The sequence below is a fragment of the Petaurus breviceps genome, unplaced genomic scaffold (assembly GCF_028583685.1).
Source record: "Petaurus breviceps papuanus isolate PSGF00001 unplaced genomic scaffold, PetGlider_PUasm1.0 220, whole genome shotgun sequence".
Lineage (NCBI taxonomy): Eukaryota > Metazoa > Chordata > Mammalia > Diprotodontia > Petauridae > Petaurus > Petaurus breviceps.
The window spans coordinates 4,825,055-4,846,333 of record NW_027185876.1 but is presented as its reverse complement, the minus strand read 5'-3'; the positions used below and the strand labels follow the sequence as shown (position 1 = coordinate 4,846,333).

Below are 21,279 nucleotides of genomic sequence, written 5' to 3'. Positions count from 1 at the left end.
TTTAGTGGGATCCAGGTTATTACAAACCAAGAAAGGAATCTAGGAATCATTGAAGATTGTTTCCTTAAAAACAGCATCTCAATGCGCTGCTACAATTTTAAAAAATTAAAAAAAAAACACAGAAATCCTGAGGATCTAGAAACATATTAGAATCAAAACAAAAAAAATTACTCTTCCACTGTATAAAACTTTTATGTATCTACATCAAGAATACTTGATAAACATAAACATCTTCTGGTCAAAACTCTATGGAAAGGAATAGAGAGACAAGTTCCTAAATGAAGAAAAAAAATCTGAACAGCCTTTTCCCCCAGCATTGTATCTTGTTTTATGGCTGCAGCTGTTCCAAGAGTTATAAAAAAAAAAAGCTTCTGGCTTTTGAACTGAAAGATCACCAAAAAAGACATACAGCCCAAGATAGGAGCTCCACAGCCATGTGCCCACCCAGCAGGGCTCTGCATGGCAATGGTGTTCCAAGTGAGCAGGACACAGAAGAGCAGCATCTCCCTGAGCAAGAGGGCAGTCATTGTGTGTTCAGAGGAATCCAGCAGAAAGAGCACAATGGCACAGTCAGAAGACAGCAAGGGCCCTGCAATGCCAGAGGAATGCCTCTCCATGGATAAGAACAATGAAGATGATGATGACAACTAACACTTGTATAGGGCTTCACAAAAATTATTTCATTTTCCTCAGAACAACCCTGGGAGACCAAGTGCTATTATTAGTCACATTTTATAGTTGAGGAAACTGAGGCACAGAAATTTTTAAGTGACTTTCCCAGGATTACCCAGCTGGATTTGAACTCAGACCTTCTTGAGTTCAAGGAATATCCCATCATCACACATGTTCCCCAGATGCACGTTTCTTACATGTATCCACTCTTCTCACACATGTTGTGTATCAACGTGGCAGAAAAAGCCCCAGGTTTATGGAGGAAATGTCCTTCTGCTACTTTTCTTACTTTGCCATTTCATTAAATACCCTTGCTTCACAAAAATATTGTGCAGAGTTCTTGTCGTCACTTGTCACTTATCAATCAATCAACAAACATTTATGCCAACCCCTGTGCTAATCTCCAGGGAAACAAAAAGAGTGCCTTGGAAAAGGGCCGTGGGACCTCAGACTGAGGGAACCGGTCAGGAGCCGCTCCCGAGGTCCGGCCTGGGAAAGCAGGGGATGTGGGGCCTGCTTGCCAGGGCCATGAACAAGGACAGGCTGATGAGGTCGGGCATAGACCTGACTGAGGTACCAGCAATTCAACAGAAAAGGACTGTTGCATTTCTAAACCAGACTGTGGTACATACTGTACAGTTTCTCAATCCATTTTCCACAGTTTGTGAAGAGAACTGTCAGCTCTTTTCTCTTCGGATCCAACAAATTGAAACAACTCTCAGTATTTTGGATGCAAAGCTATCATCTATTCCAGGTCTAGAAGATGTTAAATTTGAAATATCAACTACAAATGTTAATGGTGTTACAAATGGTCCTGAAGCCTCCACAGGTCAACAATCATCTCTGTCTTCTCAATCTGAGCAGAAGAGTGTACAAGACACTGGACCACAGAAATGTGAAGCAGCCACAAAACATATCTTAACTGGAGCCAAGGATCCAAGATATGCCAAATATCTCAAAATGGTTCAAGTGGGTGTTCCTGTGATGGCAATAAGAAACAAAATGATATTTGAAGGACTTGACCCAGATCTTCTTGAGAGGCAAGACACCCCAGTGCCTGATGGGGAAGGTGAAGCAGATGCCAAAGAGAGTTCAGATAGTGAATCTTCTTTTAGTGACTGACCTCCATGTTGACCATATAGAATTTATGTATCTTTATAACCTATACATGCACAGAAGGTGGGAGATTTTGACAGCTTATATGTGTTAGCCATAAGGTGAAATTCATTTCTATTGTTTTGGAGGGTGACAACTTTCAGAGATCTCCTCCCTTCCAAAATATTTACTAAGCCTAAGATTTCTCAGCTCTTCATAATGGCTTCTAATCACAAGTTGAAAAACATGATCTAGGAATCATCTTGATTTGTGAAAATTTTCTATAATGACTAACTTGAATTTTGTCTGACCCATAAAAAAATAACAAGCCACATGATCAGCCAAAAATTATTTCTGTGTTTTAAAGGTGCAAAGGATTTTTTTATATGGTGTACGAGTAACTTGTCGAGTGTGCATCTTATTCCTGCACGGAAGAATCTATAACCCCAGCGTACCTGAATAGTAAAAACTGAATAGCCTAATTAAAATAACACATAATGGTATTAAAGTCACTAAGCTGTGATACTTGATTGATGCAATATAAGTTGAAAGACAAAAACCATTTACTTTGAGTTTCATAGCAGGTAATATGCTTCCTAATCAGCTCTACCAAACATTGAATTTGGTTGAATTGTGGAGGCTATTTGTACTAATCAGTTCAACATGAAAATGTTCAGGTTGACTTTACTTCCATAACATTTACTAAATAATTTTCTGTCCAAATGACAATACAGTTCAAAATCACCAAATTACCTATGGAGACTTCAAGGTGTGATGGTGAAGATAGTTCTCTTCCTGTTTACTAGAAAATAACACCTTTCAGCACTTGGCCATCATATATTACCAAGGTCAGAGGTAACAGTCACCACTGGCTGTCAATACAGTGTCCTCTTGAAAGAGTTAGCTAGGTGTCTGTTACCCCTTATGACTCACTGCTCAAAAAGAGCAATTAATTTGCACATATTGTAGGAGCCTCTCACCCTTAGAGACAATCCTCTATAAATAATGGTGCACAACAAGGAATAGCTTAAGAAGTCTCTAAAACATCTGTTAAGTGGAGAAATTGAGAAACTTAGTGGATGGTGCTATTTCCCAGTCATTGAATTGACCTAAATTTACTGTTTTGCTCTATAAGTATAGAATTGTTCTATTTCTCCTTTGATCTGAAGCAAGATTTGATGTTAAGCCATACTTAAACTTCCAGAATTTTTCTATTTAAAAATTTATTTAAGAAAATCTACCAGTAATGAGCCAAGGATTAACAATAAACAAGTCTGTATCTTTATAATCTATTGTAATTATGATATAAATTTTATATGTTTCCCTTGGCACACAACCCATTGAGTTTCCTTATATCTATAAGCAAAACATCACTTCTGTTAAAGGATGGATGGTGTCCACATGCTCTCACAAAGCATCATCCAGGTAACACCGTTTAGTAAAACTGCTTTGTTTCTGAGGTTGCTTAAAATAAAAAGCTTCATCCCCAGAGTTCACAAAGTATGGAAATTCCCACATTTTAATCTTGTATGTAATGTAGCAACATTACAGTATTGCCAGAGTGGCAGTTATTTAAAAAAATTATCTTACCTTCTCTTTCTTAAAATGTTAATAAAAGCTAAGGGATAAAAATGAGTGTCACAGTGGTGGCTGCTTCTCTATCTAGGTTGGACAAGCCATCTTGTTTTTTTCAATCGAAGTTTTGGTGCTGACTCCACAGACATCAGCAGTTCATAAATGTCAGTGAAATTGAATTGATCTTAGGGGCGGCCAGGTAGGACAGCGAGTAAGAGCACCAGCTCCAGTGTTGGGATGACCTGGATCAAATCTGGGCTCAGATACTCAGTACCACACCCAGAAATAACTGGCCGTGTAACCTTGAGCAAGTTACTTAACCCCGATTGCTTTAAAAAAAAAAAAAGAAATTGAATTGATCTTGTATTGCCTTTCTCTGCCCTCCTACAAGTAGTGATGTTTCTCTAGATCTTATTAAACACCTAAGTGAACGACTAAGAAGACAGAAATGTAGGCTAACAAACCTCACATTTTACAATTTACTGTAAAATGGGTTCAGAATCCCAGCTCTGTTTCTTACTCTCTTTGTGATCTTGGGCAAGTCAGCTAACCTCTTTGAGCCTCAGTTTCCTCTTTTATAACAGGAAAGGTTTGAACCAGATGATTACTGAGGTCCCTTCAGCTCTAAATCACAGGATTTAGATATAATACATATTTTTGCTGCTTAGTTAATCTTGTTAGTACATTTTCAGCAATAAACAGTCTCAAAAAATATGAATAAAAATTTTCAGTACGTGGACATCATCTCGTCCAGCTTCCTTGTTTTACAGGTGAAAGAATGAATGCCAAAAAAAGGTTTAAAGTGATTTGCTTAAAAAATTTAAAATAATTTCATTTATGTCAATGAGAAATGCTTACTTTAGCCATTATATTCCTATGTATTAAAAATATTAGTCCTTTGTAAGAACTTACAAATTAGATTTTAATAATCTTATTAAACTTGCCTTTCGTAAAAAAAAAAAAAAAGAGTGCCTGCCCTCAAGTAGCTGACAATCTAGTGGGAAAGACAACACATCCAACCAAATACATATAAAGTAAGCTAAACATAAATAGGAAATAACAGGGGCGGCTAGGTGGAGCAGTAAACAGAGCGCTGGCCCTGAAGTCAGGAAGACCTGAGTTCAGATCCAGCCTCAGACACTTTACACAAAAAAACTAGCTGTGTGACCTTGGACAAGTCACTTAACCCCAATTGCCCTACCTTCCCCTTTCCAAAAAAAAAAAAAAAGAAAATAACAGAGGGCAGGCATTGGAATTTAGAAGAGTAGGGGGAAGCTTCCCATAAAGAATAGGATTTTAGTTGCGACTTAAAGGAAGCCATGGAGGTCAGTAGGCAGAGCAGAGGATGAAGAACATTACAGGCATGGGGACAACCAGAGAAAATACCCAGAGCCAAGACATGGAATGTCTTGTTTGTAGAATAGCAAGAAACCCAGTGTCACTGGATCAAAGAATACATACTGGGGAGTAAAGAAAGAGGGGGTGAGGTTATGAAGGGTTTTGAATGCCAAACAGAGCATGCTATATTTGTTCCTGGAGAAAATAAGGAACCATGGATTTCCAGAGGGCAGAGTCAAGATGGCAGAGTAGAAGCAGGACCTCCGAGTGGCTCCAGCTTCCACCTTCCCCAATCAATGTAAAAAGGGGACTCTGAACAAATTTTGGACCTGCAGAAGCCACAAAATGACACCAGAGAAGCTAGCTTCCCGCTGAGGACACCCCAGCAGGCTGACAGCAAGTGGCCAGCGCAGGCTCTGGGAGCCGAGCCCAGGCCAATGTGAGCCAGAGGTTTTAGCCCCAGGGTGGGCCTGACCAGCCGCAAGCCAGAGGGACTCCAGATCAGCAGCAGCTGTGGCCATTTCCAGAATTAACAACACAGATGCAAAGGACAAAGTGAGAGGTCAGTGCAGTCTGGAGTTTGGGACCCAGTAAGAGGGAGTACTTCGGCTTTTGCCCCCAGGGCGAGAAGCCCCTGAGATGCCTGCACAGCCAGCCAGTACGACTTGGCAGCATCAGCTCCTGGCCTGCAGAGTGTAGAGGGACCAAGCGACCAATCTGAGGGGTAATTGCTCTTGCTTTAACCTTCTTGGATCTGGATTGCAGTCTAGGGTGGAGGTCCTAGGGTGTGTGACCAGCTTGCCAGAGTGTGTGGAGGCTTCAGAGAGGGCACCCCAACTAATACCTCCTGCAGCTGAGAAAACCCCAGCGTTTGGGATGAAAGCTCCCCTGTCTGGTGGCAGAGTCCTACTGTGGCAAAAAGCCCAGGGGTCAAGTGACTGAGGGGAGTCACGACCAGGCAAAAGAAACAAACAGAAGATTCCAACATTAGACTTCTATTTTGGGGACAAAAAGGAGAAAAGCATGGAACAGGAGGAAGACAGTGAAGTCAGAACTCCTGCACCAAAAGCTTCAAAGGAAAATACGAGCTGGTTACAAACCACAGAGGACCTTAAGAAGCAGATGAGAGAAGGAGAGGAAAAATTGGGAAGAGAAATGAGAACAATGCAAGAAAATTACAAAACGAGAGTCAACAGCCTGACTGAGGAAAATCACACCTTAAAAAATAGACTAATAATTCAAATGGCAAAAGAGGCTCAAAAAGGCAATGAGGAGAAGAATGCCTTAAAAAGTCAAATTTGCCAGATGGAAAAAGAATCTCAAAAGCTCACTAAGGAGAATCATTGCTTCAGAATTAGATTGGAGCAAATGGAAGCTAATGACTTTATGAAAAATCAAGATGTTGTTAAACAGATGAAAGAATAGAAGGCAATGTGAAATATCTCATGGGAAAAACCACTGACCGGGAAAACAGATCCAGGAGAGATTATTTTAAAATTATTAGACTACTTGAAAGCCATGATCAAAGTAAGAACCTAGAAATCATCCTCCAGGAAGTTCTCAAGGAAAACTGACTTGATGTTTTAGAACCAGAGGGCAAAACAGAGGTTGAAAGAATCCACCAATCACCTCCTGAAAAAGATCCCAAAAAGAAAGCAGCCAGGAAGAAACAATTTGAATATTGTAGAAACACAATCAGGATAACCCAGGATCTGGCAGCTTCTACACTGAGGGATCAAAGGGCTTGGAATATGATATTCCAGAGGTCAAAGGACTGGGATTAAAACCAAGAATCACCTACCCAGCAAAACTGAGTATCATGTTTCAGGGGAAAACATGGTCATTCAGTGGAATGGAGTACTTTCTAGCATTCTTGATGAAAAAACCAGAGTTGAATAGAAAATTTGACATTCAGATACAAGAAGCAAGAGAAGCATTAGAAGGTAAACAGGGAAAAGAAATCATAAGGAACTTATCAAAGTTGAACTATTAATATTCCTACATGGAAAAACAATAATTGTAACTTATGAAACTTTTCTCAGTATGAAAATAGTTGAAGGGTATAGAAATATATGTCTATATATGAGGGTATATGGACATATGAATGCATATGTGAATGTGTGTATATATGTTTACAGGTATACATAGATAGAGGGCACAGGATCAATTTAATAGGAAGGGATGATACTTAAAAGGTGAAATTACAAGGTGAGAGAGGAATAAAATGAGAGGAGATGGGGAGAAACAGAATGGGGTAAACTATCTCATATAGAAGAGGCTAGGGAAAATGGTTGCAATGGAGGGGAAGAATAGAAAGGCAAAAGGGAATGGGTCAACGTTATTCTCATTGAATTTGGCTTGGGGAGGGAATGAAATATACATTAAATAGGGTATCTCACCCTACAGGAGAGTAGGGGGGAAGGGGATGAGAGGGAGGATGATGGAAGGGAGGGCAGGCTGAGGGAAGTTGGAAGCACCCACTTTTGAAAAGGGACAGGATCAAAGTAGAGAATAAAAAATGTGGGAGATGGGATAGGAGGGAGGGAAATATAGTCAGTCTTTTACAATATATCTACTATGTTATTGTTTTGCATTAGCTACATATGTACAACCTATACTGAACTGCTTATCTACCCAGTAAGGGTGGGTGACAAGGGAGGAAGGGAATGAATCTGGAATTCAAAGTTTTAAAATCAAATGTTTAAAAAAATATATATATATATATATATACACATATATACACTATTATTAATACTATTTTACATGCAATTGGGAAATAAGAAATACAGGCACTGGGGCATAGAGATCCACCATGCCCTACCAGAAAAGTCTAAGGGGGTATGGGAGAAAATATGGGAGAGAGCAGATTGGAGGAGGGGATATCCTCTGGGACTGCTATTTTGGGGCGGTGGGTAGGGGAAAAAAACGGGGAGAAAATTTGTAACTCAAAATCTGGTGGAAATGAATGATGTAAATCAGAAATTAACTTAAAAAAAATAAAATGCCAAGAGGAAAAAAAGTTAAAAAAAAAAAAAAAGAAAAGAAGGAACCACTGGAGTTTACTGAGTGCGGTATGAAAACTGACATGACTGAGCCTGCACTTTAGGAAAACCCGCACGTTAGTGTTTGAATGGAAGATGGACTGACGTGGGGAGAGACTTGAGGGAGGCAGACCCAATAGAAGGTTACCATGACAACCCAGGTGAGAGGTAACATGGGCCTGCACCAGAGTACTGACAGTGTCAGAAGAGAAATGGGAGTATAAAAAATTTTTGCAAAGATGAAGACAACAGACCTTGACAACAGACTGAATATGGGAGGTGGGAGATCAGGAGGTATCCAGGATAACTTCTAAGTTGTAAGCCTGAAGGCCTGGAAAGTGTCATGTTCTATAATAATGGGAGAGAGAGAAGTTCAGTTTTGGGACATGTCTGAGTTTAAGATGACTACTGGGCATCCAGCTGAAGATGTCTGAAAGGCAACTGGAGATACAAGATGGAACTCAGCAGAGAGACCTCAGCAGAGAGGCAGGTTACTTTAGGGCTATTGTACAAGATTTTGCTGGTGTAGGTATCCCTCCTTCACTAAAGGAAATCACAGTGCTTTTGATCATCTAAGGTAGAAAATAACCCAGTGGTAAAGAGATTCTCTGAATTCTGCCAGGCTAGTCTTCAAACAGCACCTAGTCAGTTTCTAGGCTTGTTTTCTGCAGCCTTTCCAGGATAGTCAGAACTTATGATCATCTGACACAACTTTACTTGATAACAATGATCACAGTTTATTATTTTAATAACTTGAAAAATGTTATGGAATTTAACATATTAACATACAGCTTACATCTCTGCCCTTAAGGACCAAAAGACAATAGCTAGCAGGAACAAACAGTAGATATATGCTCGTTTGCTAACTATTATGGTAATTTATATATGTGCATATATAACTAATATCATGTAGTTACATAATATCTATGCATCTATATTATATAATTAATATAGTATCTACTAATCATTTGATTACTGATAGTAAGCAAATGAGCATCTACCCAATGTTTACTGAATAACGACAGCAATGACAAGAACGGCTGTTCTTGGAGGGCTGCACTGGGGTTCTTAAAGCACTGTCCTCCCAACAAGACTGTGTGACAGCCAAGAGGCAAGAACTGACACTGATCACCATACTCGTGACCATTCACAAGCCCTATACAGGGCCTGAAGGCTTAAAAAGGTTTCCTCAAAACAACCATATGTGGTATACCATACTAGCACTATCCTCCTCAGCTTACAAATGACAAAAGGGAGGGCTACACATGGTGAACTGCTAGCCCAGGGTACACAGCTGCTGAGATAGAGCTGGGTCTTGGATCGAGGTCTCTTGTTTCCAAGTCTACTGTTGCCTTCTCAACTGAAAAATTAATAAGTGAAGAAGACTAGGTAAAACTTTTTTTAAAAAATTGCCAACAGGGAACAAAATGCTTAAGATGGGTAAAAACCATGTTATTACATTAAAATGTTGTAATTTTTAAAGTAATTCTTATTAGAAATGCAAGTTTCAGGAAATCACAGGCAAACTGATCACACAAGAAATGTTCTAAGTGATTGTCTTTAGGTGAACTGAACACTAGACAAATTAAATTTAATAAACTGACTTACAGTTATTTCACATACTGGATAATTAGCTTATGGCATTCATTTCTTCAAGACATAGTAAAGTCTGAAAATAGAGACTCAAAAAGGATAAATAATAAGTTAATGGAAAACAGATCCAAGGCAAGTTATTAGGAGAAAATAATCATGTTTGCAAATACCCATATTTTTTAATGCTGACCAATGACATCACTCCTTTCTACAATACCTCTCCTGGGTACTTTTTCAAAGTCTGAGTCCTAGGCTGGATGGGCCATGAATCTCATGCAGTATGGCTATTCTTTTTAAGTAGTTTCAGAGTTTTTGCAAAGAACCTGAAATAAAACAGGTCTATGTAAAAATTTGTTTTTGTCTATGTGTTTAACAGGATCTGATGTGTTTAGCCAAAGAACTGGAATAGTTACAAAGATTAACCAAATTTTTGGTAGAAAGCCAATCTTTAATTCAAGCATAGTAAATAAGCACTGTCAAAATGTGAAAGGATGTCTAATTCAGGAAAGTGTATTTCCAACTACAAAATTATGAAAGCTACTTTTTAGTTTGTCAGACATCTAACCAAAAATGCTAACCCCCTAGATCTAAGAGTAAAAAATACCACTATAATTCCAAGAAAGGAGGGATGATGTGCATTAAATAATGCAGAGTAAAGAAGACAGAACCAAAAAAGCAATATAAACAACCACAACTGCAAATAAAGTCAACGTTGAAGCCACAAAACTCTGGCCAAATACAAAAGTCGAGATTAGTACCATACTATCCAAGGTAAAAGAGACATTCCACTTTTCTATGAATAATCAGTAAAACTGTTTGATGGAGAAAAGGCACGGTGTTTGGGGTCTGTTGTATCACACAAAATGTATTAATTTTTAAATTAAAAAAAGTCAAGAAAAACAGTAATTTAAAATCATGACCAACAGAGTATTTAAAAAGTATTTCCCTGAATATGGTAGAGATTTAAATTATATCATCCAATAAATTAAGTTTACTTATGAACTACTAAAGGATTCATGAAAAAAAAATTCATTCCAAATATCAAGTAATTCCTGTCCAGTTTTTGAGTTTGTCTGGGTTTTTTTTTCTTTTTGGAGGGGGGAAAGCAGGACAATTGGGGTTAAGTGACTTGCCCAAGGTCACACAGCTAATAAGTGTTAAATGCCTGAGGCCATATTTGAACTCAGGTCCTCCAGACTCCAAGGTTGGTGCTCTATTCACTTCGCCACCTAGCTGCCCAGTAATTCCTGTTCTATAAAGTGTTTACCCAATTATATTCTCTTTGGCCTTTGACATCGGTTTGCAAAAGATATAACAGAAAACTTCAGATAACGGAATGACAAAAAAATTAGTGATACTTTGCTTTTCACTTTAATAATCTACAGAAATAATTATTTTTAGTAGCTGACAAATGTAATGCATGTCTGATAAATGAATTGGTTTTCTACTGACTAAGCAAAGTAAAGGAAGAGGCAAAAAAGAAAAATTGTCTCTTTGATTTTTCATAAAAAGCTTAATTGGGAAGCAAAAGCACAGTTCTGACACAAGAATTTTTTACACTGATTTCCTTATCACTTATCCCCAAGAAGAACAGGTTGACATAAGATTATTTTTGTCTGTTTATCTCCAAGGCTGAGTGTGCATAGTCCACAAACAGGAAGAGTTACAAAGTGAAACAACTGTTTAGTAGGTCAATCTGTCCAAGACAAGTCTTATTTATGCATAATGCTTCTATGTGACCAAAGGGTTTGTCCACAGAGGGTCAGCTCCCCGAGGCCAGAGACTGTTTCCTCTTCATCCTTCTATCCTCAGCATCTACCACAGTGTGGCTACATATATGGTGCTTAATAAAAGCTGACTGATTAAAGCCACGTCAGGTTTCATTCACTGTGAACTGACATTAGCACCCTAGAGTTAGAAGAAGCCCCAAAAGATCACCTGGCCCAAAATTCTACCTTCAGACAGGGTTCCATAATACCATTTTATATAGATGGGCAATTACATATATATAAATAATGGGCAAAATTAACATCCCTAAGTTCACAAGTTAGTTGTCAGTGATAGCAAGGAAGCAGCTGAAGCACTGGGCCTGAAGTCAGGAAGACCTGGGTTCAAATATGACCTCAGGCACTTACTAGCTGTGTGACCCTAGGCAAGTCACTTAACCTCTCTCTGCTTCCATTTCCTCATCTGTAAAATGTGCACCTGAGTCCTAGGATTTTTGTGAGGATCAAATGAGATATGTGTAAAGCACCTAGAGTACAAAGTCTGGACATAGCAGGTGCTATATAAATAATGATGACGATGAAGATGATCGAGAAGAAACTAGAACCCATGTCTTCTTGACATCAAACACTGCCTTCATGGATGCCATATTAACTTCTGAACTTTAAAGCTCTTATTATATGTAATGAATTTAAAAGTCTCAAATTTTCAAGTAAATTTCTACTTAAGTTATATCATGAAAATATTCTGAGGACATAACATGTACCTTCAGTGTCCTGCCTTTAACTTCTTTCATTACAGCATTAGGAAGACAGGAATAACACCTTATATTAGAATAGGTCTGGCACCAGAGGACCTGAGACTGAATCCAATATCTCAGCTCCTTACCACCTGGGTAACAACAGGCAAATCTCTCACCCTTTACAGTCCCTGATTTTCTCCTCTATACAGTGACAGGGAGGCTAAATTAAATCATCTATAAGATACAAGGCAGTGCCAAATCCTATGATCCTGTGAAAATGCTGTTGAAAATTTCAAAATTAAATAAAAATATCTCAGCATAATCATTCGTTATTCTAGGTATTATTTTAAAATTTGTCACCAACAAATTTATGAAGAAAAATTGCACTATCAGCTATGCTTCAGCATAATGCCATTCTTATTACTAGACTTAAATTGTTCTTCATTCCTACCCCTTAGCATACCATTAGCATTTTCTGACTTTCTAAATGGAAAGAAGTATGTGAGATTTAATCACAACACCTTTCACCATCTCCTAAGCATCATCCATCTAAGAATCAGCAATGATTATAGTCTCCTGATCTAGGGAAAAACTATTTTAAAAGCATGGATAACCATACTCATTAAGACTAGTTTTTTGTCTAAACAAGGAATAATAAAGACAAACTTGATTCTGAGTATCTTCTGCCTACCCTATCAGTTATGAATTCTCAAAGTTATGCTATGCTGAGGGTATCCTGAGAGACAGGTAAACAGTGCTATGGTAATGTTTACTTAAGAGAATGTATCCCTGAAATTTCTGCTTCACAGTAAATGTGGAACCCATCTGATGTATTCTTAATCATCTATTGTTCAAAAGAATTTTATTACAAATGGCAATTGAATAATATAAGCAAATAGGGAATGGAAAAGTAATGGATTTCTACTATCCTTCAAAGCATGCTCCCCAAAACTTCCTTAACCATGGAATAATCAAAGGCACTTTTCAAAGTAATACAAAAAGATCAATACCTGACAGCCTCTCTTTTCGATTTCCATGATACATTTCTGCATCAACAGTGGCACCATCAATCCTACATTTTCCTTCTCCACAACTTTTTGAACATCTACCCCAAATATCACTGGTTCTCGATTTGCATCTAGGCCTGGAAGAGAATTCTCCCACTGTTCCATAAGAGTCACTTTCACATAAATAAGTCCTCTGGGTTCAAGTTTCACAGCCAATTGATGTGTCTTTGTCACTCTGAACAAGGTAGGGAGGACAACTGTTCCATGACAACATACACGATTTTTCCTTGGTGTTGGTTCCCAACTGAAGACTACTAACTTTAAGTGCTGGGCATTTTCAATTTCTATGTTGAAGGTGTGATCCATATCTAAAAAGGTTGTCCGACATGTAAGCAATGCTGTTCTTGCTTTGTTAACTGAGTCTACCTGAATTGCACAAAAGACATCTTTTGAATCCATCCTTGGCGGTTTTAAATCCTCTGCTCCATAGAAATGCACACTCATGAGTCCAGAGAGATACTGTGAACACTTGGGCTGATCAGAAAAACTGTAATGTCTGAAAGCATCAATGTCTATTTCAGTTTTGTTACTATTATTTGGAAATATTTCCTTTCCTCTCAAATGTTTGTTTTCAGATCCATATTTGCTTGATTTAATTATAAGCTCAGGTGAATCTCCGTCACTAAGATAACCACCTTTGCAAGTAGATTTGGAACTTGTAGAATTCTCTTTCGGGAAGTTATGCTGAGAAGAGACACTGCTGTCCAAGTGGTATCGGCTTATCACATTTCTCTGAGCAGCCGCCGGGGTGGTATTCCCAGAAGGTAAAGTGACTGTGTGGCTCCTACCCTGACAGTTACATTTAGAGAAGGAGGGGGGGCTGTGTGAACTGTGTATATGGCTCAAGGTTCCTTTGACACTTAACTTTCGACTGAGTTCAGGTAATTTTTTCATTTTCATGGAAAGTTTCCTTACAGTTTTCGGAGATTTAATTTTATCTGGAAAAGACCAACTGATCGAGCCACCTTTTTTCCCAGGGTTAAGACTTGAAGGAGATGGTTCAGCTGTACTTATTTCAGACTTACTTGTAGCAATTGGAATTCCAGGACCTTTAAAAGCAAAAGTAAAAAGTGTATTAGCAATTCTTTGTTTTAACAGCTATTTCAGCTTACCATCTCAAACCACATAACTTCCCTCACAAGAGCTGCTCCTTTGTCATATCCTGAAAAAAACGAATGATTCAGAACCACCATTATCCGCTTTCAGGAAGCTATACAAATTAAATGGCTTTAATGAAGGACAGCAAATTAATAAGAATAATCTTTCCCCTCACCATATGATTGCCATAAGGTCTTTACTTATACTTCCCCTGTCCCCCACCTCTTCCCCAATGTGTAGAGTGCAAGCTCTATGAAGACAGGAACTGTCTTCCCTTTAGTTTCTATTTGTATTTCAAGCCCTCTTAGTACATGGCCTGGCACATACTAACTGCCTAATAAATGCTTGTTTACTTGCTTTGACTCATAGATAACCAAAGAAGATGAGGTAGGTAGGCTATTTTAAACTCTTTTTTAGCTTATAATTCCATTGCTACTACTTAAGTGTTTCTTTTCTATTTCTATCTTCTGAAAATTAATTAGCTGACACTTAACAAACCTATCACATTCATATCAAAGTGCTGACAATAAGATATAAACAAAATAAGATAAAAACTTTTTTTTTGCTCTGTCTTTTGTCTTTTTTGTTTGCTCTGTGGAACTGCAAGACATGCAACAAAGGGACTCAATTTAACCAAGAATACAAAAATTTAATACTGGCAAAATCAACAGATTAGTTTTAATAATTGAGCCACTATTTTCTTCTCTATGATATACCCATTCCTTTCTCCCATGATCCTACATCACTCCAAAGATTTAAACAGGGCTATTCTCTGTGAGTTTAAATACTGCTAGGTTGCATGCAAACATGCTGAATTTTATTCCCATTTCCAGTTAAGACTATGAGAAGAACAGCAAAATGTTTTTGACTAGTAAAAAGTTAATTGAAAGTTACATTTAGCCAAAAAACTTAAATTCTCTAACCAAAAAAGGTTTAGATTAAAATCAACATTCTATAGCTGAACTCTGAAATGTTCATTTAAGATGAGAAGTATTATATATTCTAACAATATTCCAAGTATTTCAAATCCATATGTAGTATTAATAACTTGCTTAACCACTGTTTTATGAGGAAAGTCCCACCTTAATATCACTCTAAAGATCTAATAGCTTTACTTCTACTTTCATAGATAAAGCAAGAAAAAATTATTTTTAAGTTTCAATAATTTCCAAAGAATCTCTTTTCTTATTTCCTTATTTTGTCCAACTAATGGGTCCCATTGAAAAGAAAATTGGGTTTTGTTGTTATTGTTTTACAGAGAGCTATTCTGAGTGTGCCTGCTGTGGTTTTTTGGCAAGAAATATTGTATTTGATAAAACTGGACAAAGCAATCCTTTGTACTGCAAACCATAGCACAATCCCACTTGTGGGTTGGTCTAAAACATTCTATCATAATTAGGTCCATGTTTCATAGTCCCTTTCTGTCATGACTTAGAAAAGTGACAATACTGCACTTCCCTCAGTTTGATTCTGATTGGTAAAACCTTTCAATAGTTACCATTCAATTAATATGAAACATAAGGCTAATTCAAAATGCCCTGCAGTTTGGAAATCAACAATTAAAATTAAGTCATGTATTGCAATAAAAACAGAAACTGGGCTTTAGAAAACACAATCCGGAATTTTGTCCAACAGACGCAAATCTTTAGTTAATATTTCAAATTAACTTTCTTATTCTCTGATCTAAATATTCATTCTCTCTTCTCTGCTCATTCCTTGAGAAATTTTTACCAAAGTGAATGAGAGAGCAAGTTACTTTAGGTAAAGTATATCTTCCTGTTCCCAATAAAAGACCATAGTGATGCTAGGTAAGCAAACCATCTTTAAATACTTCCTTTGAGTTTTTTAGGATCATATCTTTATGTTTTAAAAATATATTTCTGGGAAGAAATAAAGGTATATACATAGCAGCTGTTCCATTTTTACAGGGTTTTTTGGTTCTTTTTTTTAGATGTCTAGAAGTATTTACTGGTCTACAATTACTGTCTGGCACACTGAATTATAAAATTCAGATCTTACTTTAAAAGAAATTAAATATCTCAAATCATGCTTCTCCTCCTTTTATACATAATCCAACTTTAGCTTTTATGAAGTTATATGACTATGACTTAATCTTATAATTAATGTACCGTGTATTAGGAGAAACACTGTACATTAAACCAGAAGACGTAATTTTGAGCTCTCCCTCAAATACTTACTAGCTGTGACCTTAAGCAAGTCACTTAACCTATTTACAAGCTTCACCTTCAAAAAGAGGAGGATGATACTAAAGTACTTTGCAAAGACCTTTCCAAATATTATATCCTTACAACAACTTTGTGAAGTAGATACTATTACCCCCATTTTAAAGATGAGGAAACTGAGGCAGACAAGTTAATTAACTTGCCTAGAGTCACACAGCTAATGTCTGAGGCCACATTTGAACTCAGGTCTTCCTGATTCAGAGCCTAGCATTCCTTCCATTGTACCACCTACACTTGCATTGCTTAGCAGTTGTTGTAAATATTAAGTGAGATAATGCCAGCAAAGTGCTATGTAAATGTGAGTTGTTTATTTGTGCTACTATCGAGTGTGGCCAAGGCTATCTTTGAAGTCAAAAAGACCTCAGGTCAAGTCTTGCATCATACAGTAGCTGGCCAGGTAACCTCTCAAGTGCAGTGTGTCAGGCTACTCTCAGACTAAAAGATTCTGGTGAATAAATACCTTCATCAGTAGAGGAAGGAAGTTTGTTTCCTCACAGGTGAAAACACAAATGGTACCAGGAAAACTGACAAGATATCACAAGAAAATTACCTCGTTCAAATCATTTTGAGACCTTAAAGCAAGTACGTATGGCTGACAAATGATCGTGAACGATTCTGTACTACAACAAAGGCAGAGTTCAGAAAGGGTCTAGACTTCTTGTCTTTTGCCCCACACTTACAGAGTTAAAATCCCTCATGTTGGAAGTTAATCCCAATCACAACTGGGATTAACCCATTAATCTCAAAACACGCAAAAGCCGAAAGACTATTCTTAAGTATACCAAATGCACTAATTAAATGGAAGGTATGAAAAAATGCATGACCCAAAAAATACATAAGGTCTCTTCAACTGGTACTATGAAAAATGATGTTTCCTTTAAATCTGTCGTGGTTGTTGCTAGACTCTTACATTCCTACTTGTTACACATCATATCTCAAGGACCCTGCAAACAGTTCAGGATAAAGCTTGCTATTCAGCTACAATGTTATCCAAAAACATTACCACCAACAGTTTGGTTTTTGTTGCTGTTGTTTTTTTCTTTTCCTTTTTTTTCAGTAAGTTCCTATCCTTCCTATGGCACTCCAATGGATGTCATCCTAAAAGACAGATCTTGACCTTGAAGAATTTATAATTAGATTTTTTTCTTTGTTTTTTTGTTATTGTCTAGACCTATGTTTTCATAGGCACAGGGAGTTCTCCATGTGGACATTTCCTCCATTGAATTTAATAGTCTTAGAAAGAGTTGCTTGGGGCCACCGTGAGTTTAGGTGCTTACCTAGCTCATGGTCAAATAGTCAACATTTATGTGACAGGGCAGAACCTGAACTCGGGTCTTCCAAACTGAATTCACTGTACCACACTGCCTCTTGTAGCACATATAAAAGCACAGGTCTAAATTTTGTTATACATAAAAATTATGTTATTAAAAAAAACACACGTAAATAATTCCAGTTAACAACACATTCACCTACCACAAACCTGTCTTCAAATCCTCCAGGTTAGGGGCGGCTAGATAGTGCAATGAATAGAGCATCCATTAGCCCTGGAGTCTGGAGGACCTGAGTTCAAATTTTATTTCAGACAGTTAACACGTATTAGCCTTGTGACCTTGGCCAAGTCACTTAACCCTAATTACCCCCTCCAAAAAGAAAAAAAATCCTCCAGGGGCCAGATCCTATCCTCCATGCTCCTAGTCTGCTCCTCCTCTCCCTATTCATCACCTACACATAACTGACTGACCTGGCAGTACATGTTCCTGGTAAGTTAAACCTATTCACAAAATCCTATGTGCTCCCCTCTAATCCTTTTTCTGAATAAAGCCTATTTTTGCCTGTATTCCTAGAAAAGGTGATTTCTAACAGCTAGAGAGGGTGTCGATACAGTGGACAGCGCTAAGGGAGGCCAATCCCAAAGGGTGATGTCACATGAGGATTGTTCATCATCGTGGTGCTACTGCACAAAGGTGGAGAACGTTCACACAGGCACTCTAACTAGCAAGCTGCAGGATCCTTCCTGCTGCTAGGCGGACACCGCCCTTCACAACTCTCTTTCCTACTCTTGGGAATGTCTCTTCCGAATTTTTACTTCACTCCCCAAACATGCCAGGACTCTCTCTCTCCCCAATCTCTCAATGAGACCCTGGCCTCAGTTTTTTTAAGAGGAAAAAAAAATTTACAGAAAAATATAAGAACCTTCACCATGAACTTCCTCTTCCTCATCTCCTATCACTCAAAAGCCTTTTGTTACTTTCTCCTCCTTCTCCCCTATTTCACACGATGAAGTAGCTTTACTCCTTACCAAGACTAACCCTGCTACTTGTTCACATGATCTCATTCCATCCGGTCTCCTCCAATAAAATGCCCCTTCTGTCATTTGCACTCTTAGACTTATTTTCAGTCTCTCCCTCTCTACCAGCTCATTCCCTAGCACCTATGAACATGCCCATGCCTCTCCATCCTGAACAAAATCCTCATTTGATCCTTCCATCCCCATCAACTATCATCCTATTTCTTTCCTTCCCCTTGCAGCTAAACTCCTCCATAAGGCCTTCTACAATAGGTGCCCCTACTTTCTCTCCTCTCACTCTCTTCTTAAACCCTCTGAATTTGGCTTCTGACCTTATCATTCCATCCACACTGCTCTCTCCAAGTTACAAATGATCTCTTAGTTGCCAAGTCCAATGGCCTTTTCTCAATTCTCATTCTCCTTGACCTCTCTGCAGCCTCTGACACTGCTGATCACTCTCACCTCGACACTCAGGGCATTATTCTCTCCTGGTTCTCCTACCTATCTGACCACCCCTTCTGGCTCCTTTGCTGGATCCTCATCCAGATCCCACCCTCTAACCGGTTATATGTGTCCCTCAAGGTTCTGTCCTGGGCCCTCTTCTCTTCTCCCTCTGTACTATTTCACTTGGGGAATCTCATCTGCTCCCCTGAATTTAATTATCATCTTTATGCTAATGATTCTCAAATTTACCTTTGCTGCCCAATGTCTCTGGGGACCTCCCATCTTTCACTGATGTCCATTTGACATCTTAAACTCACGATGTCCAAAACAGAATTGATCTTTTCTTCCAGACCCTCCCCCTTTCCTACGTTCCCTGTCACTACAGAGAACATCCTCCTCCTCCCATTCCTTTCGGTTTGCATTGCAGGAGCCATCCTACACTCCTCACTATCTTCCATTCCCCATGTTTAAGCCACTGTGAAGGCCCATCAATTCCACCACTGAAACATCTTTCAAATACGTTCCCTTCTCCCATCTGAAACAGCCACCCCCTGATGGGGGATCTTAGCTCATGACTGGACAACTGCAAAAATCTACTTGTGGGTCTGCCAGCCTCAAATCTCTCCCCACTCCAATCCATCTTCCATTAAGCCACCAAAATGGTTTTCCTAAAACACAGGTGGGATCACATCTTACACACACACACACACACACACACACACACACACTCATTAGACTCCAGGGGCTTCCTACTGCCTCCAGGAGCAAATAAAAAGTGCTCTGTTTGGCATTCAAAGCACTTTATAACCTAACTCTCCTACCTTCCCACTGTTCTTAACCTCCCTCCTCCCCACACTGATCCAGCAACAGTGGACTCCTGGCTATTCCAGAAACAAGACACTCTGTAACTGTGCTCAGGCATTCTGACTGTTGCCTGTATCTGGAAGGCTATCCCTCCTCCACTCTAACTACTTACCTCTTGGCTTCCTTTAAGTCCCAAATAAAATCCCATCATCTACATGAAGACTTCCCAACCCCTATGAATCCAGTGCTTTCCTTCTTTTAATTGTTTCCTATTTATCATATATATGTATGTTTTTATGTGTGTATAATATACATATATACATATTTATATTTTATATGTTGTCTCTCCCATTAGATCATAAGCTCTTTGAGGACAAGGATTGTCTTTTGCCTTTTTGTATCCCCAGTGCTTAGCACAGTGCCTGGCATATAAGACACACTTAATAAATTGAATTTAACACTTTATAAATTATGGAACTGAATGTTTAGACTAGAGAAGAGAAGACTCAAGGGAGATGGGACAGTGATCTTGAAAGATGTCATGGGCTGTCACATGGAGAGAAGACATGTTCTGTTTGGTCCCAAATGGAGGAATTTTCAGACAAGCCAATTTCCACTTGGTTTCAGGAAAATGTTCCCAATATTAGAGCTATCCAAAAGTAGAGTGAAAGGTCTAAAGAGTTGGTGGGTTTCTCCTCTTTAAAAGTCTTCATTCAGAAGCAGGTGGAAAATCACTTGTGGGCCATATTATACTGAGGGCTCCTTCAGTATCATAGCTGGGAATAAATGGCCTCAAATTCTGAGATTCTCCCTCCATAATGTCAGCCCCTCCCTGTAATCTAGACCCCAACCTGTACTTCCTTCTGCCCCCACTCTTACCAATTTAGCAACTCCAATTTCTTAATACCCATTAGTTCTTGGCTTTCTAGGTAAAAAAAAAAAATGTACAAATATCTCTAATTAAAAACATATGCCTTTCACTCAAATCCACCAGACTATGATATCCATGTATTATTATTCTTTTTTTCCACTGCCTTTTAGAACTAAACATTTTTTTTAAGCAATTGAGGTTAAGTAACTTGCTCAAGGTTACACGGCCAGTTATTTCTGGGTGTGGTGCTAAGTATCTGAGCCTGGATTTGATGCCCAGGTCATCCCAACACTGGAGCGGGTGCTCTTACTCGCTGAGCCACCTGGCCGTCCCTAAGCAATTGGGGTTAAGTAACTTGCTCAAGGTTACACGGCCAGGTGTTTCTGGGTGGGTGCTAAGTGTTTGAGCCCGGGATTCTATCCCCAGGTCTTCCCGACACTGGGGCCAGTGCTCTTACTCGCTGAGCCACCTGGCTGCCCCTAGAGCTAAACTTGTAAAATAAAGTGTTTATTTATCAATGCAACAGTTCTGAAGGTTGTAGATAGCATCCAATTTCCCAAATCCAACAGACTTTTGACCAATCAATCCTCTTGAAACTCTCTCCTCATTAGCTACTGTGACTCTATGCTCTATCTGAACTAGGGTTCAGATATTTTAATATGATAATGGCCCCCCTTCTCTAAA

The 21,279-nt window shown here is 38.6% G+C and overlaps 1 protein-coding gene and 1 pseudogene across 1 annotated transcript in view; one reads left to right on the top strand and one right to left on the bottom strand.

Annotated features, from left to right (window-relative positions):
• SYDE2 (synapse defective Rho GTPase homolog 2) overlaps positions 1-21,279 on the bottom strand; it is a 102,046-nt gene that overhangs the window by 43,032 nt on the left and 37,735 nt on the right. The window contains exon 3 of the mRNA XM_069094588.1: positions 12,792-13,897. Within this exon, the coding sequence (XP_068950689.1) occupies positions 12,792-13,897 (1,106 nt within the window). The remainder of the gene's footprint in view (positions 1-12,791; positions 13,898-21,279) is intronic.
• Positions 1,121-2,852, top strand: LOC138166093 (WASH complex subunit 3 pseudogene; annotated as a pseudogene).